The following is a 22,015-nucleotide window of genomic DNA, read 5'->3' as shown; positions in this document are numbered from 1 at the left end:
CATCTTGCAATATGTAAGAGAAAAAACAACATATAAAGCAAAATTGATCAAATTCCTTAAATGACAGTTTCAGGAATGGGAAAAAATGCCAAAGAACAAACTTCTAGCAACCAGAAGCAATGAAAAATGAGACTTAAATAATGTGGAGACAAAAGCGACGCCCATATTTTTTTAGCGCCAAAAAAGACGCCCACATTATTTGGCGCCTAAATGCTTTTGGCGCCAAAATGACGCCACATCCGGAACGCCGACATCTTTGGCGCAAAAGAACGTCAAAAAATGACGCAACTTCCGGCGACACGTACGACGCCGGAAACAGAAAAGATTTTTTGCGCCAAAAAAGTCAGCGCCAAGAATGACGCAATAAAATGAAGCATTTGCAGCCCCCGCGAGCCTAACAGCCCACAGGGAAAAAGTCACATTTTTAAGGTAAGAAAAATGATTGATTCAAATGCATTATCCCAAATATGAAACTGACTGTCTGAAAAAAAGGATTGTTGAACATTCTGAGTCAAGGCAAATAAATGTTTGAATACATATATTTAGAACTTTAAAAAAGTGCTCAACCATAGCTTTAGAGTGTCACAGAAAATAAGACTTACTTACCCCAGGACACTCATCTACATGTTTGTAGAAAGCCAAACCAGTACTGAAACGAAAATCAGCAGAGGTAATGGTATATATATAAGAGTATATCGTCGATCTGAAAAGGGAGGTAAGAGATGAATCTCTACGACCGATAACAGAGAACCTATGAAATAGACCCCGTAGAAGGAGATCATTGAATTCAAACAGGCAATACTCTCTTCACATCCCTCTGACATTCACTGCACGCTGAGAGGAAAACCGGGCTCCAACCTGCTGCGGAGCGCATATCAACGTAGAATCTAGCACAAACTTACTTCACCACCTCCATAGGAGGCAAAGTTTGTAAAACTGATTTGTGGGTGTGATGAGGGGTGTATTTATAGGCATTTTGAGGTTTGGGAAACTTTGCCCCTCCTGGTAGGAATGTATATCCCATACGTCACTAGCTCATGGACTCTTGCTAATTACATGAAAGAAATAGTACACACTGGCACCATTTAAAAATAATAAACTGTTGATTGAAGAATCTAAACTAACACCTCACTTTACCTCTTCCTATCACTAACACAGGCAAAGAGAATGACTGGGGTGGGAGGGAAGGGAGGAGCTATATATACAGCTCTGCCGTGGTGCTCTTTGCCTCCTCCTGCTGACCAGGAGGCGATATCCCATAAGTAAGGATGAAGTCTGTGGACTCGTCATATCTTGTAAAAGAAAAAAGTGGTTAGGTGCAGAGGTCTTGCTTTACTTTGCTGTTATTTAATGAGATATCACTGAAATCCTGCGAGATATCCATAGTAAACTTCCTTAAACTGAATAGGAAAATACCATGACTGTAACTGCACATGCCAGATGCACACTCCCTTGCAAGTTCTGGGACAAGATTCTGATTGGCTGCTTAAAGTCTCTTTACAGTGGGGTGTAAATACTTAGGACATTTTGAGGTAAAACATCTTACTTTTTTTACATAGAGTTCATGTTCAGGCGTTATCTAGTCAACTTTTTACAGTTATGCTGCACTTTTAAGTGCTTTCATGTTTGTGTATCATGTCCCTTTGATGTATAAAGCTATTTTTTCCCCCTGAAAATAAATGCAAAAAATGAGACCACACACTAAATCAGAAAATGATAGACATGGCTTTGCTGCTGCTTTAATGATATAAGACTATTTTCCCTTGTCTGAAAAAGGCAATAATTACACATTCTTTCCAGCAAAAACATTCTTTTCTTAACTGGCAACAAGATCATTTGTCATTTTTATTTAAAACAAAACAAAAAAAAAAGAACAAAAAACCCCCAAAAAGTACCTCTTTGGTGAAGCAGGTACCAATAGAATTACATTACATTTAACATTTGTAAACTAGACTGCAATACAGCGCTATACTTTAGTTTTATAAAGTTAGGTACCACAGATATTTATCACAGTCCATCTCGCAATTAAAAAAAAGAACAAAACAAACAAACAAAAAAAACAAACATTTTTTTTAAAGCAGAGGCATAAAGCAAAAGAAAAAAATAAGTAGGATATAAACATCCCTGTTTTAGATATATATATATATATATTTATATATATATAAAAAAGTGCATAATATTCTAGTTGAAATGTCTCCATCTGTGGTGGATACATCTCTATTACCTTGCCGGTAATTATAGATTTTGTTGCAACCAGTTTGTTGCTCATTTAAGTCTTTTTTTCATGGTGCAACACGCAGTACAGATGAATAAGTATAAGACAGTCTTGTCCCTTTGTTATTTTTCAGTTGGCATTAAGTTTGTAGTTTACAGTTTTAATTATTTTTGTTTTCAAAGAAAAACAAATATCTTAGTGTTTTGGTTACACTATTATGAAGAATTTGCATTTTCCAGCAAAGGAGGCCCATCTCTGTGAATAGAGGGAAGTTGAGCCTCCCTTTTATAAGTTTTTGGGGGGAGCTTTGGGATAGGCTGAGAAGTGCTTTGTCTGGGTGGGACAGGAGGTCCAGTGGTGATGGAAGGCAGTTCTACATCTTGAGTTATTAAGGGAGGAGAAGGCAGATGTCTTCTTGTCCCAAGAGGAGAGGGAGTCTGTGGAGGAGGTGGGGTAAAAGGAGACGGACTGTATGGGAAGAAAGTGTTTGCAAGTTCACTTTTTCGGCCTAGAGGAGGCGGCTGTAGATGTAGTGGAGAACTGGAAAATACATCTGGGGTACGAACTGGTTCCCGTGGTGGTAGTAGTGGGGGACTATCTGGTGTATCAGAGAGTGATGAACGGTCAGACACCTGGTACCTTGGGGAATATACTTTTGACGTAGGTTGACGAGGCGGGATTGCGGGTGGGCTGTCCAAATGTTTAGACATAATCTGAAATACAGACAAAGACAGCCATTACAGGTGATCTGTCACAAATAGAAACAAATAAAGGTGTTTTTGATAATCCCAACAACCAAACTTATATAAAATAATAGTAAGGGCTATCAATAAAATAAATCAGACATGACAGAACAAGAAATTATTTATTCAACAAGATTAAAACACACAATAAAATAATACCAAAATATTACTTTACCTTTGAGGGAGAAGACTCAGTTGGGGCAGACTCTGGCCGTCTTCGAGGGGGGACTGGTGGAGGAACGTGCATCTCATCTGAGCTCTTAGGAAAACTTATGGATGACACTGAAGCAGAGCCTGTAAAATATTTAAGAAATAGCAACAATTATTTAAATAAGTGACTGGTTAAGGTTTCAAAAGCAGTAATTGCAATTTTTCATATCTAAATCGGTGGTTCCCAAAGTGGTTGGTACCACTCCCTGGGGGTGGTGGGATTACCCAGAAGAGGACTACTAGGCTCGAGAGGTGGAAGGGGGTTGTTGGGATTACCATAAAGATTGCTAGTAGGCAAAGAGATAAATAGGATGCTAGTTAGTCCCGCCAAGCACAATTATGTAATGTGGTGTGCTTTAGCCTAGGTGCCTTAAATGAAACAACTTTCTCATTTGAATTTGAAGTTTAACTGATCTTTGGTTTTAAGGATTTTCCTTTTATAATAGTTTTGGTTTATCAGTTTATCTCTTGACTGACTGTTCTGTATGCATGTGACAGAATGCAGCCAATTTTACAGTAGGCTCCCATCATCACTGTACATTAGCATGTACTGTTTACATTAACTGCACAGTTCTGAATTAGTATATTAGTAGCAGGAAACATAGCAAAGTCCTGTTGAGCTTGTCAAATGTTTTCAAGTCTTTTGTCTGCTGTCATTCGAAACAACCTTATGGTGTTAACAACATAACACTTTGGTAAGCAGAATAAAAGTTTTTTTTATTGTTAAAGTTGTACAACTATGCTCCAAGCAAATAAATTGTCTCCAGATTTGAATAAATGCTTAATTATTACTCTTTTAAATTGTATTGTTTCTTTATTAATTAAAGTGTGGAGTACTGCTATAACAAATAATATTTTTACTGGGGAAAGTATGGTAATGCTGATAGATTATTTATTGACCCAGGAGGAGGAAAGATGGGATGGCCAGAAAAAGTTTGATCTAAATAATCATTCCCCATAACCCTTTAAACCCTGTCTCAAAAAATAAAAAAGTGAATCTGTATTTTACTATTTTTTTTTCTCAATTTCCAATGTGAAATAAATCACATCTATTCATCAGAGAGTATCTGTTATACCATGAATAATTAATCCTTATGCACTGTAAACTCCTGTCAGTAAGGGTATGCGAATACTCAATGGCATTTGAGGACTAACCATACCATATGCCATACAAAAATACAAGATGGGCATTCATATGAAAAAGGTTCAAAATCTGGGTAAGAGGCCAATAACTCTGTCCTACCAAAAGAACTAGGTCTGCAAACCAAGTACTTTTTTTAACCACACAGCTGCTAAAATGATTACTTTTTGCTGGTCTTCCTTCTTTCTCAAATCACACAAACAATCCAATGGCAAAACAGACTAATGCTAGTGTGAACATCAGAGAGAGTTTATCAACTTTTTTATCTCACTCCATAGGGATGCATGTTTCTGGCACAGTAAGTACCTGGGTATCTTTAGATTTTTTCAATTTTTTTTTTTTTGCTATGACTTCCCTACTTGAAGAAAATCTTGAGAAAGATCCCCATATCAAAAGTCAATTTTACTGGATGAATACTCTTAACTCTGGCTGACCTGAGAAAGTAAATTAGCCTCTTCCATAGTAGATTTGATACAAGCAACCTTTCTGATAATTGATAATTAAAAAAGATAAGATAAATAATACCCAACAAAGAAGATATGCATAAAAAAGAATATGCGCAATAGATTTTGCGACCCTAGGAAAAGCTGTTATCCAAACTTAAAATGTGTGTTTTGAATATTACTGCTGGGTGTGCAAAAAACATAATTTATGCTTACCTGATAAATTTAATTCTCTTGTAGTGTAGTCAGTCCACGGGTCATCCATTACTTATGGAATATATCTCTTCCTGTTAGGAAGAGATATATTCCATAAGTAATGGATGACCCGTGGACTGACTACACTTAACAAGAGAAAAGGTGACCACAATTCAAAAGAGTCACCTTGAGGTACGAACAGCAGATAGAGGTTAATCTGAGAGTTTATTGGACATTTTAAGGAAATGTTATAATATATGTGTTTTAATAGCCATCAATTTATTTGCAGCCCTTAAAGGGACAGTCTACCATAGAATTGTTATTGTTTTAAAAGATAAATAATCCCTTCATTACCCATTCCCCAGTTTTGCATAACCAACACAGTTATATTAATATTCTTTTTACCTCTGTGATTACCTTGTATCTAGGAACCTTCTTCCAGCCCCCTGATCACATGACTGTGACTGTTTATTATCTATTGTCTTAAATTTAGCATTGTTTTGTGCTAAATCTTAAATAACCCCCTGTGCCTGTACACAGTGTTATCTATATGGCCCACGTGTACTTTCTGTCTCTTTGTGTTGAAAAGAGATTTAAAAAGCCTGTGATAAGAGGCAGCCCTCAAAGGCTTAGAAATCAGCATATGTGCCTACCTATGTTTAGTTTAAACTAAGAATACCAAGAGAAAAAAGCAAATTTGATGATAAAAGTAAATTAGAAAGTTGATTAAAATTAAAAGTCCTATCTGAATAATGAAAGTTTAATTTATACTAGACTGTCCCTTTAAGGCTTCTTACAGATTGATCTGTGGCCCCAAGTGTTAGAAAGTTGATCATCACTGGACTAAAGGCTTCAGCACTAATATTCAAACCTGCATAATGCCAACTACGTGAAAAATAGAATGCCAGCAGAAAGGTGAGCTGTATATAAAGGAACAGGAAGTCAAGTTGTAACACATACGTACGTGAATGGAAAGGACTTGAGGGGTCTGGATCAAACACACTACACACATCAGTAGTGCTGGATGCTGTAGATGGAGGTGGTGGTGTAAGAGGTGTCCGCGGTGAATTAGGTGCAGAGGCTGCACTTTCTGTTTCACTCTCAGGAATGCGACTGTAACTGATTTTTCTTGGTTCTTGTTGTAGGGGAGTTGGATGCCTCATTGTACCTGGTCTTGGATTGGATGGGCGCACACCAGGAGATTTTAGGGAATAACTGTACTTTTTTGCCTGTCAAACAAGAGACAGAATAAAAGTCAACACACAAAGCAAGCTCTCTTTAGGAAAGCCAAACAACCAACATTACAAAAGTTCATTTGACATTACACAATAAGTGAAATTTTATATTGTTCATTTTTGTAAAATTAAAAGAAAATATTTAATACCCCCCCCCAAAAAATAGTATTTTATAAACAGACAGTCAGGAATATATATCCTTAAGGTGACTGACATTTATATTATGTACTTTATAAAAAAAATAATGGTTGCTTACAAATCTTGGTAAAGTCTTTGCATTCCGAGGTTCAATTTCCAATGACTTCTTAAATAAATAATCTTCAAAATCTTTTTCGGATGCTTTCCCTATTGGATTCAGATTTTCAAAAAATCTCTGAAACAGATTGAGAAACTTTTATTGATGGAGAGAAAGAGAGAAGGTCAATTTCATGACCAATTTAACAATGTTAAAAAGCATCCGCTATAATCCCTAGAGTTTGAAACCTAAAATGTTATTTTGCCCCCCAATTTATTTATTTAAAAAAAACATAATTTATGTAAGAACTTACCTGATAAATTAATTTCTTTTATAGGGGAAAGAGTCCATGAGCTAGTAACGTATGAGATATACATTCCTACCAGGAGGGGGCAAAGTTTCCCAAACCTGAAAATGCCTATAAATACACCTCCCACCTCACTCACACCTCAGTTTAAAGTATAGCCAAGTAGTGAGGTGTAAAAAAGGAGTAAAAAGCATACAAAAAGAGGAACTGGAAAAAATAATGTGCTTTAAACAAAATTTTTTTTTTTTTTATGCTTACCTGATAAATTTATTTCTTCCAGATATAGTGAGTCTACGGGTTCATCTAATTACTGTTGGGAATATCACTCCTGGCCAGCAGGAGGAGGCAAAGAGCACCACAGCCAAACTTAAAGGGACACTGAACCCAATTTTTTTCTTTCATGATTCAGATAGAGATTGTAATTGTAAGCAACTTTCTAATTTACTTCTATTATCAATTTTTCTTCATTCTCTTGCAATCTTTATTTGAAAAGAAGGCATCTCAGCTAAGGAGCCAGCAAATTGTGGGTTCAGAACCATGGACAGCACTTGTTTAAAGGTGCTGTCCAATCAGCAAGGACAACCCAGGTTGTTCACCTAAAATGGGCCGGCATCTAAACTTACATTCTTGCTTTTCAAATAAACATACCAAGAAAATGAAGTCAATTTGATAATAGGAGTAAATTAGAAAGTTGCTGAAAATTGCATGCTCTATATGAATCACAAAATAATTGTTTTTGGCTACAGTGTCCCTTTAAGTATCACTCCCTTACCCACAACTCCCAGTCATTCAACCGAAAGGAAATGGAGAAAAAAGAGTAACACAAGGTGTGGAAGTGTCTGAGGTTTAGACAAAATTAACCGTCTTGAAAACAAAAGGGCGTGTCCGTGGACTCACCATATCTGGAAGAAATAAATTTATCAGGTAAGCATAAATTTTGTTTTCTTCCTAAGATATGGTGAGTCCACGGGTTCATCGAATAACTGTTGGGAACCAATACCCAAGCTAGAGGACACAGATGAATAGGGAGGAACAAGACAAGCAGACCTAAACAGAAGGCACCACCGCTTGAAGAACGTTTCACCAAAAAGAAGCTTCGGCTGAGGCAAAATTATCAAATTTGTAAAATTTGTAAAAAGTAAGCAAAGACCACCAAGTTGCAGCCTTGCAAACTTGTGCCATAGAAGCTTCATTTTTGAAAGCCCAAGAAGAGGAAAGAGCTCAGGTGGAATGAACCGTAATTATCTCAGGAAGTTGCTTACCAGCAGTTTCATATGCAAGATGAATAATACTTTGCAACCAAAAAGAAAAATAGAAGCAGAAGCTTTCTGCCCTTTAAGGTTCCCAGAGAAACAGATAAAAGGAGCAGAGGATTGGCGAAAATCCTTAGTCGCCTCCAGATAGAATTTAAGAACACGCACAACATCCAAATTGTGCAATACACGAGACGTTCTTTGTAAGAAGAAGGCTTAGGACATAGAGATGGAACAACAATCTCCTGATTAACATTCTTATTAGAAACAACCTTAGGAAGTACGAAGAACCGCTTTATCAGCATGAAAAATAAGATAAGGAGAATCCTACTGCAAGACAGAGTTCAGAGACTCTCCGAGCAGAAGAGATAGTCAAAAGAAACAAAAACTTCCAAGATAACACCTAAATATCTTAAGGAATGTCATGGATCAACCAGAGAATGTTAAAAAAATTAAAATATTTAAGAACAAGATTAAAGCTCCAAGGAGGAGCAACCGACTTAAATAAAGGCCTGATTTTGACCAAGGCCTGACAAAAAGATTGGACGTCTGGCACCCTTCAGGGTACTAACTAATAAACCTTTCTCCAGACCTTCTTGGAGAAAAGACAAAATCCTAAGGACCCGAACTCTTCTCCAAGAGTAACCCTTAGATTCACACCATGAACAATATTAACGCCATATCTTATGGAAAAACATCCAAGTAACAGGCTTCAGAGAAATGAGATTTGGATGAAGGAAGAGACCCTAAATCAGAAAGTCCTTCCTTAGAGGAAGTTTCCCTGGTGGGGGAGATGACATCTTCCACTAGATCTGCATACCATATCCGGCGAGGCCACGCAGGAGCTATTAGAATCACTGACGCTCTCTCCTGCTTGATACGAGCAAAGCATTGTGGAAGAAGAGCAAACAGAGGAAACAGGTATGCAAGCCTGAAAACCCAAGGAACCGCTATAACATCTATCAGAGCGGCCTTCGAGTCACTTGACCTTGAACCGTACCTTGGAAGCTTGGCGTTCTGCCGAAACGCCATCAAATCCAACCCCAGCGCCCCCCTCATTTGGGGGTTAAACTGGAGAACTCACTCCCCGGATGAAAAAAGTAAATTTATGCTTACCTGATAAATTTGTTTCTTTTTAGACACGATGAGTCCACGGATCATCATCCTTACTTGTGGGATATCGCCTCCTGGTCAGCAGGAGGAGGCAAAGAGCACCACAGCAGAGCTGATAAATAGCTCCTCCCTTCCCTCCCACTCCAGTCATTCGACCAAAGTTAGGAAGAGAAAGGAAAAGCCAAGGTGTAGAGGTGTCTGAAGTTTACAAAAAATAACAACCTGTCTTAAAAGAACAGGGCGGGCCGTGGACTCATTGTGTCTAAAAAGAAACAAATTTATCAGGTAAGCATAAATTTACTTGCCTCAGCCGAGGCAAAAGTATCAAATTTGTAAAATTTAGAAAAAGTGTGAAGAGAAGACCAAGTAGCAGCCTTGCAAATCTGTTCCACAGAAGCTTCATTTTTGAATGCCCATGAGGAAGCAACCGCCCTAGTGGAATGAGCTGTAATTCTTTCAGGAGGCTGATACTCCTCAACCAAAAAGAAAGAGAAGTAGATGTAGCTTTCTGACCCCTACGTTTTCCAGAAAAACTACAAACAGAGAAGAAGACTGACGAAAGTCTTTAGTCGCTTGTAAGTAAAACTTCAAAGCACGAACTATGTCCAAATTATGTAGAAGTCTCTCCTTCTGAGAAGGAGGATTAGGACACAAAGAAGGAACAACAATCTCCTGATTAATGTTCCTGTCTGAAACAACCTTAGGAAGAAACAGAATTTATGCTTACCTGATAAATTACTTTCTCCAACGGTGTGTCCGGTCCACGGCGTCATCCTTACTTGTGGGATATTCTCTTCCCCAACAGGAAATGGCAAAGAGCCCAGCAAAGCTGGTCATATGATCCCTCCTAGGCTCCGCCTACCCCAGTCATTCGACCGACGTACAGGAGGAAATATGCATAGGAGAAACCATATGATACCGTGGTGACTGTAGTTAGAGAAAATAATTCATCAGACCTGATTAAAAAAACCAGGGCGGGCCGTGGACCGGACACACCGTTGGAGAAAGTAATTTATCAGGTAAGCATAAATTCTGTTTTCTCCAACATAGGTGTGTCCGGTCCACGGCGTCATCCTTACTTGTGGGAACCAATACCAAAGCTTTAGGACACGGATGAAGGGAGGGAGCAAATCAGGTCACCTAAATGGAAGGCACCACGGCTTGCAAAACCTTTCTCCCCAAAAATAGCCTCTGAAGAAGCAAAAGTATCAAATTTGTAAAATTTGGCAAAAGTGTGCAGTGAAGACCAAGTCGCTGCCTTACATATCTGGTCAACAGAAGCTTCGTTCTTGAAGGCCCATGTGGAAGCCACAGCCCTAGTGGAGTGAGCTGTGATTCTTTCAGGAGGCTGCCGTCCGGCAGTCTCATAAGCCAAACGGATAATGCTTTTAAGCCAAAAAGAAAGAGAGGTAGAAGTTGCTTTTTGACCTCTCCTTTTACCAGAATAAACAACAAACAAAGAAGAAGTTTGTCTGAAATCTTTAGTGGCCTCTAAATAGAATTTTAGAGCACGGACTACGTCCAAATTGTGTAACAAACGTTCCTTCTTTGAAACTGGATTCGGGCACAAAGAAGGTACAACTATCTCCTGGTTAATATTCTTGTTGGAAACAACTTTCGGAAGAAAACCAGGCTTAGTACGCAAAACCACCTTATCTGCATGGAACACCAGATAGGGCGGAGAACACTGCAGAGCAGATAACTCTGAAACTCTTCTAGCAGAAGAAATTGCAACCAAAAACAAAACTTTCCAAGATAATAACTTAATATCTACGGAATGTAAGGGTTCAAACGGAACCCCTTGAAGAACTGAAAGAACTAGATTGAGACTCCAGGGAGGAGTCAAAGGTCTGTAAACAGGCTTGATTCTAACCAGAGCCTGAACAAACGCCTGAACGTCTGGCACAGCTGCCAGCCTTTTGTGAAGTAAAACAGATAACGCAGAAATCTGTCCCTTCAGAGAACTTGCAGATAATCCCTTCTCCAAACCCTCTTGTAGAAAGGATAAAATCCTAGGAATTTTTATCTTGTTCCATGGGAATCCTTTAGATTCACACCAATAGATATATTTTTTCCATATCTTATGGTAAATCTTTCTAGTTACAGGCTTTCTAGCCTGAATAAGAGTATCTATTACAGAATCTGAAAACCCACGCTTTGATAAAATCAAGCGTTCAATCTCCAAGCAGTCAGTTGGAGAGAAACCAGATTCGGATGTTCGAATGGACCTTGAACAAGAAGGTCCTGTCTCAAAGGTAGCTTCCATGGTGGAGCCGATGACATATTCACCAGGTCTGCATACCAAGTCCTGCGTGGCCACGCAGGAGCTATCAAGATCACCGAAGCCCTCTCCTGGTTGATCCTGGCTACCAGCCTGGGAATGAGAGGAAACGGTGGGAAAACATAAGCTAGGTTGAAGGTCCAAGGTGCTACTAGTGCATCTACTAGAGTCGCCTTGGGATCCCTGGATCTGGACCCGTAACAAGGAACCTTGAAGTTCTGGCGAGACGCCATCAGATCCATGTCTGGAATGCCCCATAATTGAGTTATTTGGGCAAAGATTTCCGGGTGGAGTTCCCACTCCCCCGGATGGAATGTCTGACGACTCAGAAAATCGCTTCCCAATTTTCCACTCCTGGGATGTGGATTGCAGACAAGTGGCAGGAGTGATCCTCCGCCCATTGAATTATCTTGGTCACTTCCTCCATCGCCAGGGAACTCCTTGTTCCCCCCTGATGGTTGATATAAGCAACTGTCGTCATGTTGTCTGATTGAAACCTTATGAATTTGGCCTTTGCTAGATGAGGCCAAGCTTTGAGAGCATTGAATATCGCTCTCAGTTCCAGAATGTTTATCGGGAGAAGAGATTCTTCCCGAGACCATAGACCCTGAGCTTTCAGGGGTTCCCAGACCGCGCCCCAGCCCACCAGACTGGCGTCGGTCGTGACAATGACCCACTCTGGTCTGCGGAAGCTCATTCCCTGTGACAGATTGTCCAGGATTAGCCACCAACGGAGTGAATCTCTGGTCCTTTGATCTACTTGAATCGTCGGAGACAAGTCTGTATAATCCCCATTCCACTGTCTGAGCATGCACAGTTGTAATGGTCTTAGATGAATTCGTGCAAAAGGAACTATGTCCATTGCTGCAACCATCAATCCTATTACTTCCATGCACTGCGCTATGGAAGGACGAAGAACAGAATGAAGAACTTGACAAGAGCTTAGAAGTTTTGATTTTCTGACCTCTGTCAGAAAAATTCTCATTTCTAAGGAGTCTATTATTGTTCCCAAGAAGGGAACTCTTGTTGACGGGGAAAGAGAACTTTTTTCTATGTTTACTTTCCATCCGTGAGATCTGAGAAAGGCTAGGACGATGTCCGTATGAGCCTTTGCCTTTGACAGAGACGACGTTTGAATCAGGATGTCGTCCAAGTACGGTACTACTGCAATGCCCCTTGGTCTTAGAACCGCTAGAAGGGACCCTAGTACCTTTGTGAAAATTCTCGGAGCAGTGGCTAACCCGAATGGAAGTGCCACAAACTGGTAATGCTTGTCCAGAAAAGCGAACCTTAGGAACTGATGATGTTCCTTGTGGATAGGAATATGGAGGTACGCATCCTTTAAATCCACCGTGGTCATGAATTGACCTTCCTGGATGGTAGGAAGGATCGTTCGAATGGTTTCCATTTTGAACGATGGGACCCTGAGAAATTTGTTTAGGATCTTGAGATCTAGAATTGGTCTGAACGTTCCCTCTTTTTTGGGAACTATGAACAGGTTGGAGTAAAACCCCATCCCTTGTTCTCTTATTGGAACTGGATGAATTACTCCCATCCTTAACAGGTCTTCTACACAATGTAAGAATGCCTGTCTTTTTATTTGGTTTGAAGATAATTGAGACCTGTGGAACCTTCCCCTTGGGGGTAGTTCCTTGAATTCCAGGAGATAACCTTGAGAAACTATTTCTAGTGCCCAAGGATCCTGAACATCTCTTGCCCAGGCCTGAGCAAAGAGAGAAAGTCTGCCCCCCACCAGATCCGGTCCCGGATCGGGGGCCATCCCTTCATGCTGTTTTGGTAGCAGTGGCAGGCTTCTTGGCCTGCTTACCCTTGTTCCAGCCTTGCATCGGTCTCCAGGCTGGTTTGGGTTGAGAAGTATTACCCTCTTGCTTAGAGGATGTAGAAGTAGAGGCTGGTCCGTTTCTGCGAAAGGGACGAAAAACAGAATTTATGTTTACCTGATAAATTACTTTCTCCAACGGTGTGTCCGGTCCACGGCGTCATCCTTACTTGTGGGATATTCTCTTCCCCAACAGGAAATGGCAAAGAGCCCAGCAAAGCTGGTCACATGATCCCTCCTAGGCTCCGCCTACCCCAGTCATTCGACCGACGTTAAGGAGGAATATTTGCATAGGAGAAACCATATGTTACCGTGGTGACTGTAGTTAAAGAAAATAAATTATCAGACCTGATTAAAAAAACCAGGGCGGGCCGTGGACCGGACACACCGTTGGAGAAAGTAATTTATCAGGTAAACATAAATTCTGTTTTCTCCAACATAGGTGTGTCCGGTCCACGGCGTCATCCTTACTTGTGGGAACCAATACCAAAGCTTTAGGACACGGATGAAGGGAGGGAGCAAATCAGGTCACCTAAATGGAAGGCACCACGGCTTGCAAAACCTTTCTCCCAAAAATAGCCTCAGAAGAAGCAAAAGTATCAAATTTGTAAAATTTAGAAAAAGTGTGCAGTGAAGACCAAGTCGCTGCCTTACATATCTGATCAACAGAAGCCTCGTTCTTGAAGGCCCATGTGGAAGCCACAGCCCTAGTGGAGTGAGCTGTGATTCTTTCAGGAGGCTGCCGTCCGGCAGTCTCATAAGCCAATCGGATAATGCTTTTAATCCAGAAGGAGAGAGAGGTAGAAGTTGCTTTTTGACCTCTCCGTTTACCAGAATAAACAACAAACAAAGACAAAGTTTGTCTGAAATCCTTAGTAGCTGCTAAGTAAAATTTGAGAGCACGAACTACATCCAAGTTGTGCAACAAACGTTCCTTCTTTGAAACTGGATTAGGACACAAAGAAGGCACAACTATCTCCTGGTTAATGTTTTTGTTAGAAACAACTTTTGGAAGAAAACCAGGTTTAGTACGCAAAACCACCTTATCTGCATGGAACACCAGATAAGGAGAAGAACACTGCAGAGCAGATAATTCTGAAACTCTTCTAGCAGAAGAAATTGCAACCAAAAACAAAACTTTCCAAGATAATAACTTAATATCAACGGAATGTAAGGGTTCAAACGGAACCCCCTGAAGAACTGAAAGAACTAGGTTGAGACTCCAAGGAGGAGTCAAAATTTTGTAAACAGGCTTGATTCTAACCAGAGCCTGAACAAAGGCTAGAACATCTGGCACAGCTGCCAGCTTTTTGTGAAGTAACACAGACAAGGCAGAAATCTGTCCCATCAAGGAACTTGCAGATAATCCTTTTTCCAATCCTTCTCGAAGGAAGGATAGACTCTTAGGAATCTTAACCTTGTCCCAAGGGAATCCTGCAGATTCACACCAACAGATATACCAAATTATGTGGTAATTTTTCTGGTTACAGGCTTTCAGGCCTGAACAAGAGTATTAATAACAGAATCTGAGAACCCTCGCTTTGATAAGATCAAGCGTTCAATCTCCAAGCAGTCAGCTGGAGTGGGTCGAACGGACCTAGAACAAGAAGGTCTCGTCTCAAAGGTAGCTTCCATGGTGGAGCCGATGACATATTCACCAGATCTGCATACCAAGTCCTGCGTGGCCACGCAGGAGCTATCAAAATCACCGACGCCCTCTCCTGATTGATCCTGGCTACCAGCCTGGGGATGAGAGGAAACGGCGGGAACACATAAGCTAGTTTGAAGGTCCAAGGTGCTACTAGTGCATCCACTAGAGCCGCCTTGGGATCCCTGGATCTGTACCCGTAGTAAGGAACTCTGAAGTTCTGACGAGAGGCCATCAGATCCATGTCTGGAATGCCCCACGGTTGAGTGACTTGGGCAAAGATTTCCGGATGGAGTTCCCACTCCCCCGGATGCAATGTCTGACGACTCAGAAAATCCGCTTCCCAATTTTCCACTCCTGGGATGTGGATAGCAGACAGGTGGCAGGAGTGAGACTCCGCCCATAGAATGATTTTGGTCACTTCTTCCATCGCTAGGGAACTCCTTGTTCCCCCCTGATGGTTGATGTATGAACTTGGCCCTCGCTAGCTGAGGCCAAGCTTTGAGAGCATTGAATATCGCTCTCAGTTCCAGAATATTTATCGGTAGAAGAGATTCTACCCGAGACCAAAGACCCTGAGCTTTCAGGGATCCCCAGACCGCGCCCCAGCCCATCAGACTGGCGTCGGTCGTGACAATGACCCACTCTGGTCTGCGGAAGGTCATCCCTTGTGACAGGTTGTCCAGGGACAGCCACCAACGGAATGAGTCTCTGGTCCTCTGATTTACTTGTATCTTCGGAGACAAGTCTGAATAGTCCCCATTCCACTGACTGAGCATGAACAGTTGTAATGGTCTTAGATGAATGCGCACAAAAGGAACTATGTCCATTGCCGCTACCATCAAACCTATCACTTCCATGCACTGCGCTATGGAAGGAAGAGGAACGGAATGAAGTATCCGACAAGAGTCTAGAAGTTTTGTTTTTCTGGCTTCTGTCAGAAAAATCCTCATTTCTAAGGAGTCTATTATAGTTCCCAAGAAGGGAACCCTCGTTGACGGAGATAGAGAACTCTTTTCCACGTTCACTTTCCATCCGTGAGATCTGAGAAAGGCCAGGACAATGTCCGTGTGAGCCTTTACTTGAGGAAGGGACGACGCTCGAATCAGAATGTCGTCCAAGTAAGGTACTACAGCAATGCCCCTTGGTCTTAGCACCGCCAGAAGGGACCCTAGTACCTATGAGAAAATCCTAGGAGCAGTGGCTAATCCGAAAGAAAACGCCACGAACTGGAAATGCTTGTCCAGGAATGCAAACCTTAGGAACCGATGATGTTCCTTGTGGATAGGAATATGTAGATACGCATCCTTGAAATCCACCTTGGTCATGAATTGACCTTCCTGGATGGAAGGAAGAAGTGTTCGAATGGTTTCCATCTTGAACGATGGAACCTTGAGAAACTTGTTCAAGATCTTGAGATCTAAGATTGGTCTGAACGTTCCCTCTTTTTTGGGAACTATGAACAGATTGGAGTAGAACCCCATCCCTTGTTCTCCTAATGGAACAGGATGAATCACTCCCATTTTTAGCAGGTCTTCTACCCAATGTAAGAATGCCTGTCTTCTTATGTGGTCTGAAGACAACTGAGACCTGTGGAACCTCCCCCTTGGAGGAAGCCCCTTGAACTCCAGAGAATAACCTTGGGAGACTATTTCTAGCGCCCAAGGATCCAGAACATCTCTTGCCCAAGCCTGAGCGAAGAGAGAGAGTCTGCCCCCCACCAGATCCGGTCCCGGATCGGGGGCCCGCATTTCATGCTGTCTTGGTAGCAGTGGCAGGTTTCCTGGCCTGCTTTCCTTTGTTCCAGCCTTGCATAGGTCTCCAGGCTGGATTGGCTTGAGAAGTATTACCTTCCTGCTTAGAGGACGTAGCCCTTGGGGCTGATCCGTTTCTGCGAAAGGGACGAAACTTAGGTTTATTTTTGGTCTTGAAAAGACCTATCCTGAGGAAGGGCGTGGCCCTTGCCCCCAGTGATATCAGAGATAATCTCTTTCAAGTCAGGGCCAAAGAGTGTTTTCCCCTTGAAAGGAATGTCAAGCAATTTGTTCTTGGAAGACGCATCCGCTGCCCAAGATTTTAACCAAAGCGCTCTGCGCCACAATAGCAAACCCAGAATTTTTTCGCCGCTAACCTAGCCAATTGCAAGGTGGCGTCTAGGGTGAAAGAATTAGCCAATTTAAGAGCACGAATTCTGTCCATAATCTCCTCATAAGAAGAAGAATTACTAATAATCGCCTTTCCTAGCTCATCAAACTAGAAACACGCGGCTGCAGTGACAGGGACAATGCATGCAATTGGTTGTAGAAGGGAACCTTGCTGAACAAACATCTTTAGCAGACCTTCTCATTTTTTATCCATAGGATCTTGGAAAGCACAACTATCTTCTATGGGTATAGTGGCGCGCTTGTGTAGAGTAGAAACCGCCCCCTCGACCTTGGGGACTGTCTGCCATCAGTCCTTTCTGGGGTCGACTATAGGAAAACAATTTTATAAATATGGGGGGAGGTACTAAAGGTATACCGGGCCTGTCCCATTCTTTACTAACAATGTACGCCACCCGCTTGGATATAGGAAAAGCTTCGGGGGGCCCCGGGGCCTCTAAGAACTTTTCCATTTTACATAGTGGTTCTGGAATGACCAGATAATCACAATCATCCAAATTGGATAACACCTCCTTAAGCAGAGCGCGGAGATGTTCCAACTTAAATTTAAAAGTAATCACATCAGGTTCAGCTTGTTGAGAAATGTTTCCTGAATCTGAAATTTCTCCCTCAGACAAAACCTCCCTGGCCCCCTCAGACTGGTGTAGGGGCCCTTCAGAAACCATATCATCAGCGTTCTCATGCTCTACAGAATTTTCTAAAACAGAGCAGTCGCGCTTTCGCTGATAAGTGGGCATATTGGCTAAAATGTTTTTGATAGAATTATCCATTACAGCCGTTAAATGTTGCATAGTAAGGAGTATTGGCGCACTAGATGTACTAGGGGCCTCCTGTATGGGCAAGACTGGTGTAGACGAAGGAGGGGATGATGCAGTACCATGCTTACTCCCCTCACTTGAGGAATCATCTTGGGCATCATTTTTACTAAATTTTTTTATGACATAAAATACATATAGTTAAATGAGAAGGAACCTTGGTTTCCCCACAGTCAGAACACAATCTATCTGGTAGTTCAGACATGTTAAACAGGCATAAACTTGATAACAAAGCACAAAAAACGTTTTAAAATAAAACCGTTACTGTCACTTTAAATTTTAAACTAAACACACTTTATTACTGCAATTGCGAAAAAGTATGAAGGAATTGTTCAAAATTCACCAAAATTTCACCACAGTGTCTTAAAGCCTTAAAAGTATTGCACACCAAATTTGGAAGCTTTAACCCTTAAAATAACGGAACCGGAGCCGTTTTTATATTTAACCCCTTTACAGTCCCTGGAATCTGCTTTGCTGAGACCCAACCAAGCCCAAAGGGGAATACGATACCAAATGATGCCTTCAGAAAGACTTTTCTATGTATCAGAGCTCCACACACATGCAGCTGCATGCCATGCTGTCCTCAAAAACAAGTGCGCCATACCGGCGCGAAAATGAGGCTCTGACTATGATTAGGGAAAGCCCCTAAAGAATAAGGTGTCTAAAACAGTGCCTGCCGATATAATCATATCAAAATACCCAGAATAAATGATTCCTCAAGGCTAAATATGTGTTAATAATGAATCGATTTAGCCCAGAAAAAGTCTACAGTCTTAATAAGCCCTTGTGAAGCCCTTATTTACTATCTTAATAAACATGGCTTACCGGATCCCATAGGGAAAATGACAGCTTCCAGCATTACATCGTCTTGTTAGAATGTGTCATACCTCAAGCAGTAAGAGACTGCACACTGTTCCCCCAACTGAAGTTAATTGCTCTCAACAGTCCTGTGTGGAACAGCCATGGATTTTAGTTACGGTGCTAAAATCATTTTCCTCATACAAACAGAAATCTTCATCTCTTTTCTGTTTCTGAGTAAATAGTACATACCAGCACTATTTTAAAATAACAAACTCTTGATTGAATAATAAAAACTACAGTTAAACACTAAAAAACTCTAAGCCATCTCCGTGGAGATGTTGCCTGTACAACGGCAAAGAGAATGACTGGGGTAGGCGGAGCCTAGGAGGGATCATGTGACCAGCTTTGCTGGGCTCTTTGCCATTTCCTGTTGGGGAAGAGAATATCCCACAAGTAAGGATGACGCCGTGGACCGGACACACCTATGTTGGAGAAATTAGGCTTATTTCTAGCCTTAAAAGACCTATCCTGAGGAAGGGCGTGGCCCTTTCCTCCGGTGATGTCTGAAATAATCTCTTTCAAATCAGGACCAAACAGTGTTTTGCCCTTGAAAGGGATGTTAAGCAATTTTGTCTTGGAAGACACATCCGCTGACCAAGACTTTAGCCAGAGCGCTCTGCGCGCCACGATAGCAAACCCTGAATTTTTCGCCGCTAATCTCGCTAATTGCAAAGCGGCATCTAGAATAAAAGAGTTAGCCAATTTAAGTGCATGAACTCTGTCCATAACCTCCTCATACGAAGATTCTTTATCGAGCGACTTTTCTAGTTCTTCGAACCAGAAACACGCTGCCGTAGTGACAGGAACAATGCATGAAATTGGTTGAAGAAGGTAACCTTGCTGAACAAACATTTTTTTAAGCAAACCCTCTAATTTTTTATCCATAGGATCTTTAAAAGCACAACTATCTTCTATGGGAATAGTAGTGCGTTTGTTTAGAGTAGAGACCGCCCCCTCGACCTTAGGGACTGTCTGCCATAAGTCCTTTCTGGGGTCGACTATAGGAAATAATTTCTTAAATATAGGGGGAGGAACAAAAGGTATGCCGGGCCTTTCCCATTCCTTGTTTACTATGTCCGCCACCCGCTTGGGTATAGGAAAAACATCGGGGGGCACCGGAACCTCTAGGAACTTGTCCATCTTACATAATTTCTCTGGAATGACCAAATTGTCACAATCATCCAGAGTAGATAATACCTCCTTAAGCAGTGCGCGGAGATGTTCTAATTTAAATTTAAATGTTACAACATCAGGTTCAGCTTGTTGAGAAATTTTTCCTGAATCTGAAATTTCTCCCTCAGACAAAACCTCCCTCCTGGCCCCTTCAGATTGGTGTGAGGGTATGTCAGAAGCGTTATCATCAGCGTCCTCTTGCTCTTCAGTGTTTAAAACAGAGCAATCGCGCTTTCTTTGATAAGTAGGCATTTTAGATAAAATATTTGCAATAGAATTATCCATAACAGCCGTTAATTGTTGCATAGTAATAAGTATTGGCGCACTAGATGTACTAGGGGCCTCTTGTGTGGGCAAAACTGGTGTAGACACAGAAGGGGGTGATGCAGTACCATGCTTACTCCCCTCATCTGAAGAATCATCTTGGGCACTATTATTATCTGTGGCATCATTGTCTCTACTTTGTTTGGACACCATGTCACAATTATCACATATATTCAAATGGGGAGACACATTGGCTTTCATACATATAGAACATCGTTTATCTGATGGTTCAGACATGTTAAACAGGCTTAAACTTGTCAACAAAGCACAAAAAAACGTTTTAAAATAAAACCGTTACTGTCACTTTAAATTTTAAACAGAACACACTTTATTACTGAATATGCGAAAAAGTATGAAGCAATTGTTCAAAATTCACCAAAATTTCACCACAGTGTCTTAAAGCCTTAAAAGTATTGCACACCAAATTTGAAAGCTTTAACCCTTAAAATAACGGAACCGGAGCCGTTTTTACATTTAACCCCTATACAGTCCCAGGAATCTGCTTTGCTGAGACCCAACCAAGCCCAGAGGGGAATACGATACCAAATGACGCCTTCTGTAAGCTTTTTCAGTGGATCTTAGCTCCTCACACATGCATCTGCATGCCTTGCCTTCCAAAAACAACTGCGCATTAGTGGCGCGAAAATGAGGCTCTGCCTATGACTAGAGAAGGCCCCCATCTGAAAAAGGTGTCCATACAGTGCCTGCCGTTTTTTAACAACAATCCCCAAGATTATAATAACTATAAAGAGCTATAATCTGTCAAATATGCTTAGCAAGTAATCGTTTTAGCCCAGAAAAATGTCTACCAGTTTTTTAAGCCCTTATAAAGCCTTTATTCTCATACTTAATCTAAGAAAATGGCTTACCGGTCCCCATAGGGAAAATGACAGCCTTCCAGCATTACCAAGTCGTGTTAGAAATGTGGCCATCATACCTCAGGCAGAAAAGTCTGCCAACTGCTTCCCCCAACTGAAGTTACTTCATCTCAACAGTCCTGTGTGGAAACAGCAATCGATTTTAGTAACGTTTGCTAAAATCATCTTCCTCTCACAAACAGAAATCTTCTTCTCTTTTCTGTTTCAGAGTAAATAGTACATACCAGCACTATTTTAAAATAACAAACACTTGATTGAAGAATAAAAACTACATTTAAACACCAAAAAACTCTTAGCCATCTCCGTGGAGATGTTGCCTGTGCAACGGCAAAGAGAATGACTGGGGTAGGCGGAGCCTAGGAGGGATCATATGACCAGCTTTGCTGGGCTCTTTGCCATTTCCTGTTGGGGAAGAGAATATCCCACAAGTAAGGATGACGCCGTGGACCGGACACACCTATGTTGGAGAAAACCCCAGTTTAGTATGTAAAACAACTTTATCCGAATGGAAAATAAAATAAGGCGAATTGTATAGCAACGCCGAAAGCTCAGACACTCTTCGAGCTGAAGAAATAGCAAAAAGAAATAAAACTTTCCAAGATAACTTAATATCTAAGGAATGCATAAGTTCAAACGGAACCCCTTGAAGAACTTTAAGAACTAAATTCAGACTCCATGGAACAGTAACTGGTTTGAACACAGGCCTGATCCTAACCAGGGCCTGACAAAAGGATTGAACATCTGGGACATCAGCCAGACGTTTGTGTAACAAAAAATATAAGGCAGAGATCTGACCCTTTAGGGAACTTGCCGATAAACCCTTCTCCAATCCTTCTTGGAGAAAAGACAAAATTCTAGGAATCCTAACTCTACTCCATGAGTAGCCCTTGGATTCACACCAATAAAGATATTTACGCCATATCTTATAGTAAATCTTTCTAGT

At 41.2% G+C, this 22,015-nt stretch overlaps 1 protein-coding gene across 1 annotated transcript in view; it reads right to left on the bottom strand.

Annotated features, from left to right (window-relative positions):
• Nucleotides 1-1,706: 1,706 nt before the first annotated feature.
• Nucleotides 1,707-22,015, bottom strand: part of SOS1 (SOS Ras/Rac guanine nucleotide exchange factor 1) — a 728,117-nt gene continuing 707,808 nt past the window's right edge. The window contains exons 12-15 of the mRNA XM_053712591.1: nucleotides 6,439-6,555; nucleotides 5,912-6,176; nucleotides 3,134-3,252; nucleotides 1,707-2,928 (exon numbers count right to left, since the gene is read on the bottom strand). Of these exons, the coding sequence (XP_053568566.1) occupies nucleotides 2,431-2,928; nucleotides 3,134-3,252; nucleotides 5,912-6,176; nucleotides 6,439-6,555 (999 nt within the window). The 3' untranslated portion in view covers nucleotides 1,707-2,430. The remainder of the gene's footprint in view (nucleotides 2,929-3,133; nucleotides 3,253-5,911; nucleotides 6,177-6,438; nucleotides 6,556-22,015) is intronic.

This window comes from Bombina bombina, chromosome 4 (genome assembly GCF_027579735.1).
Source record: "Bombina bombina isolate aBomBom1 chromosome 4, aBomBom1.pri, whole genome shotgun sequence".
NCBI lineage: Eukaryota > Metazoa > Chordata > Amphibia > Anura > Bombinatoridae > Bombina > Bombina bombina.
Note: the sequence above shows the minus strand (reverse complement) of the source record. Positions and strands in the feature narration are given on the sequence as shown.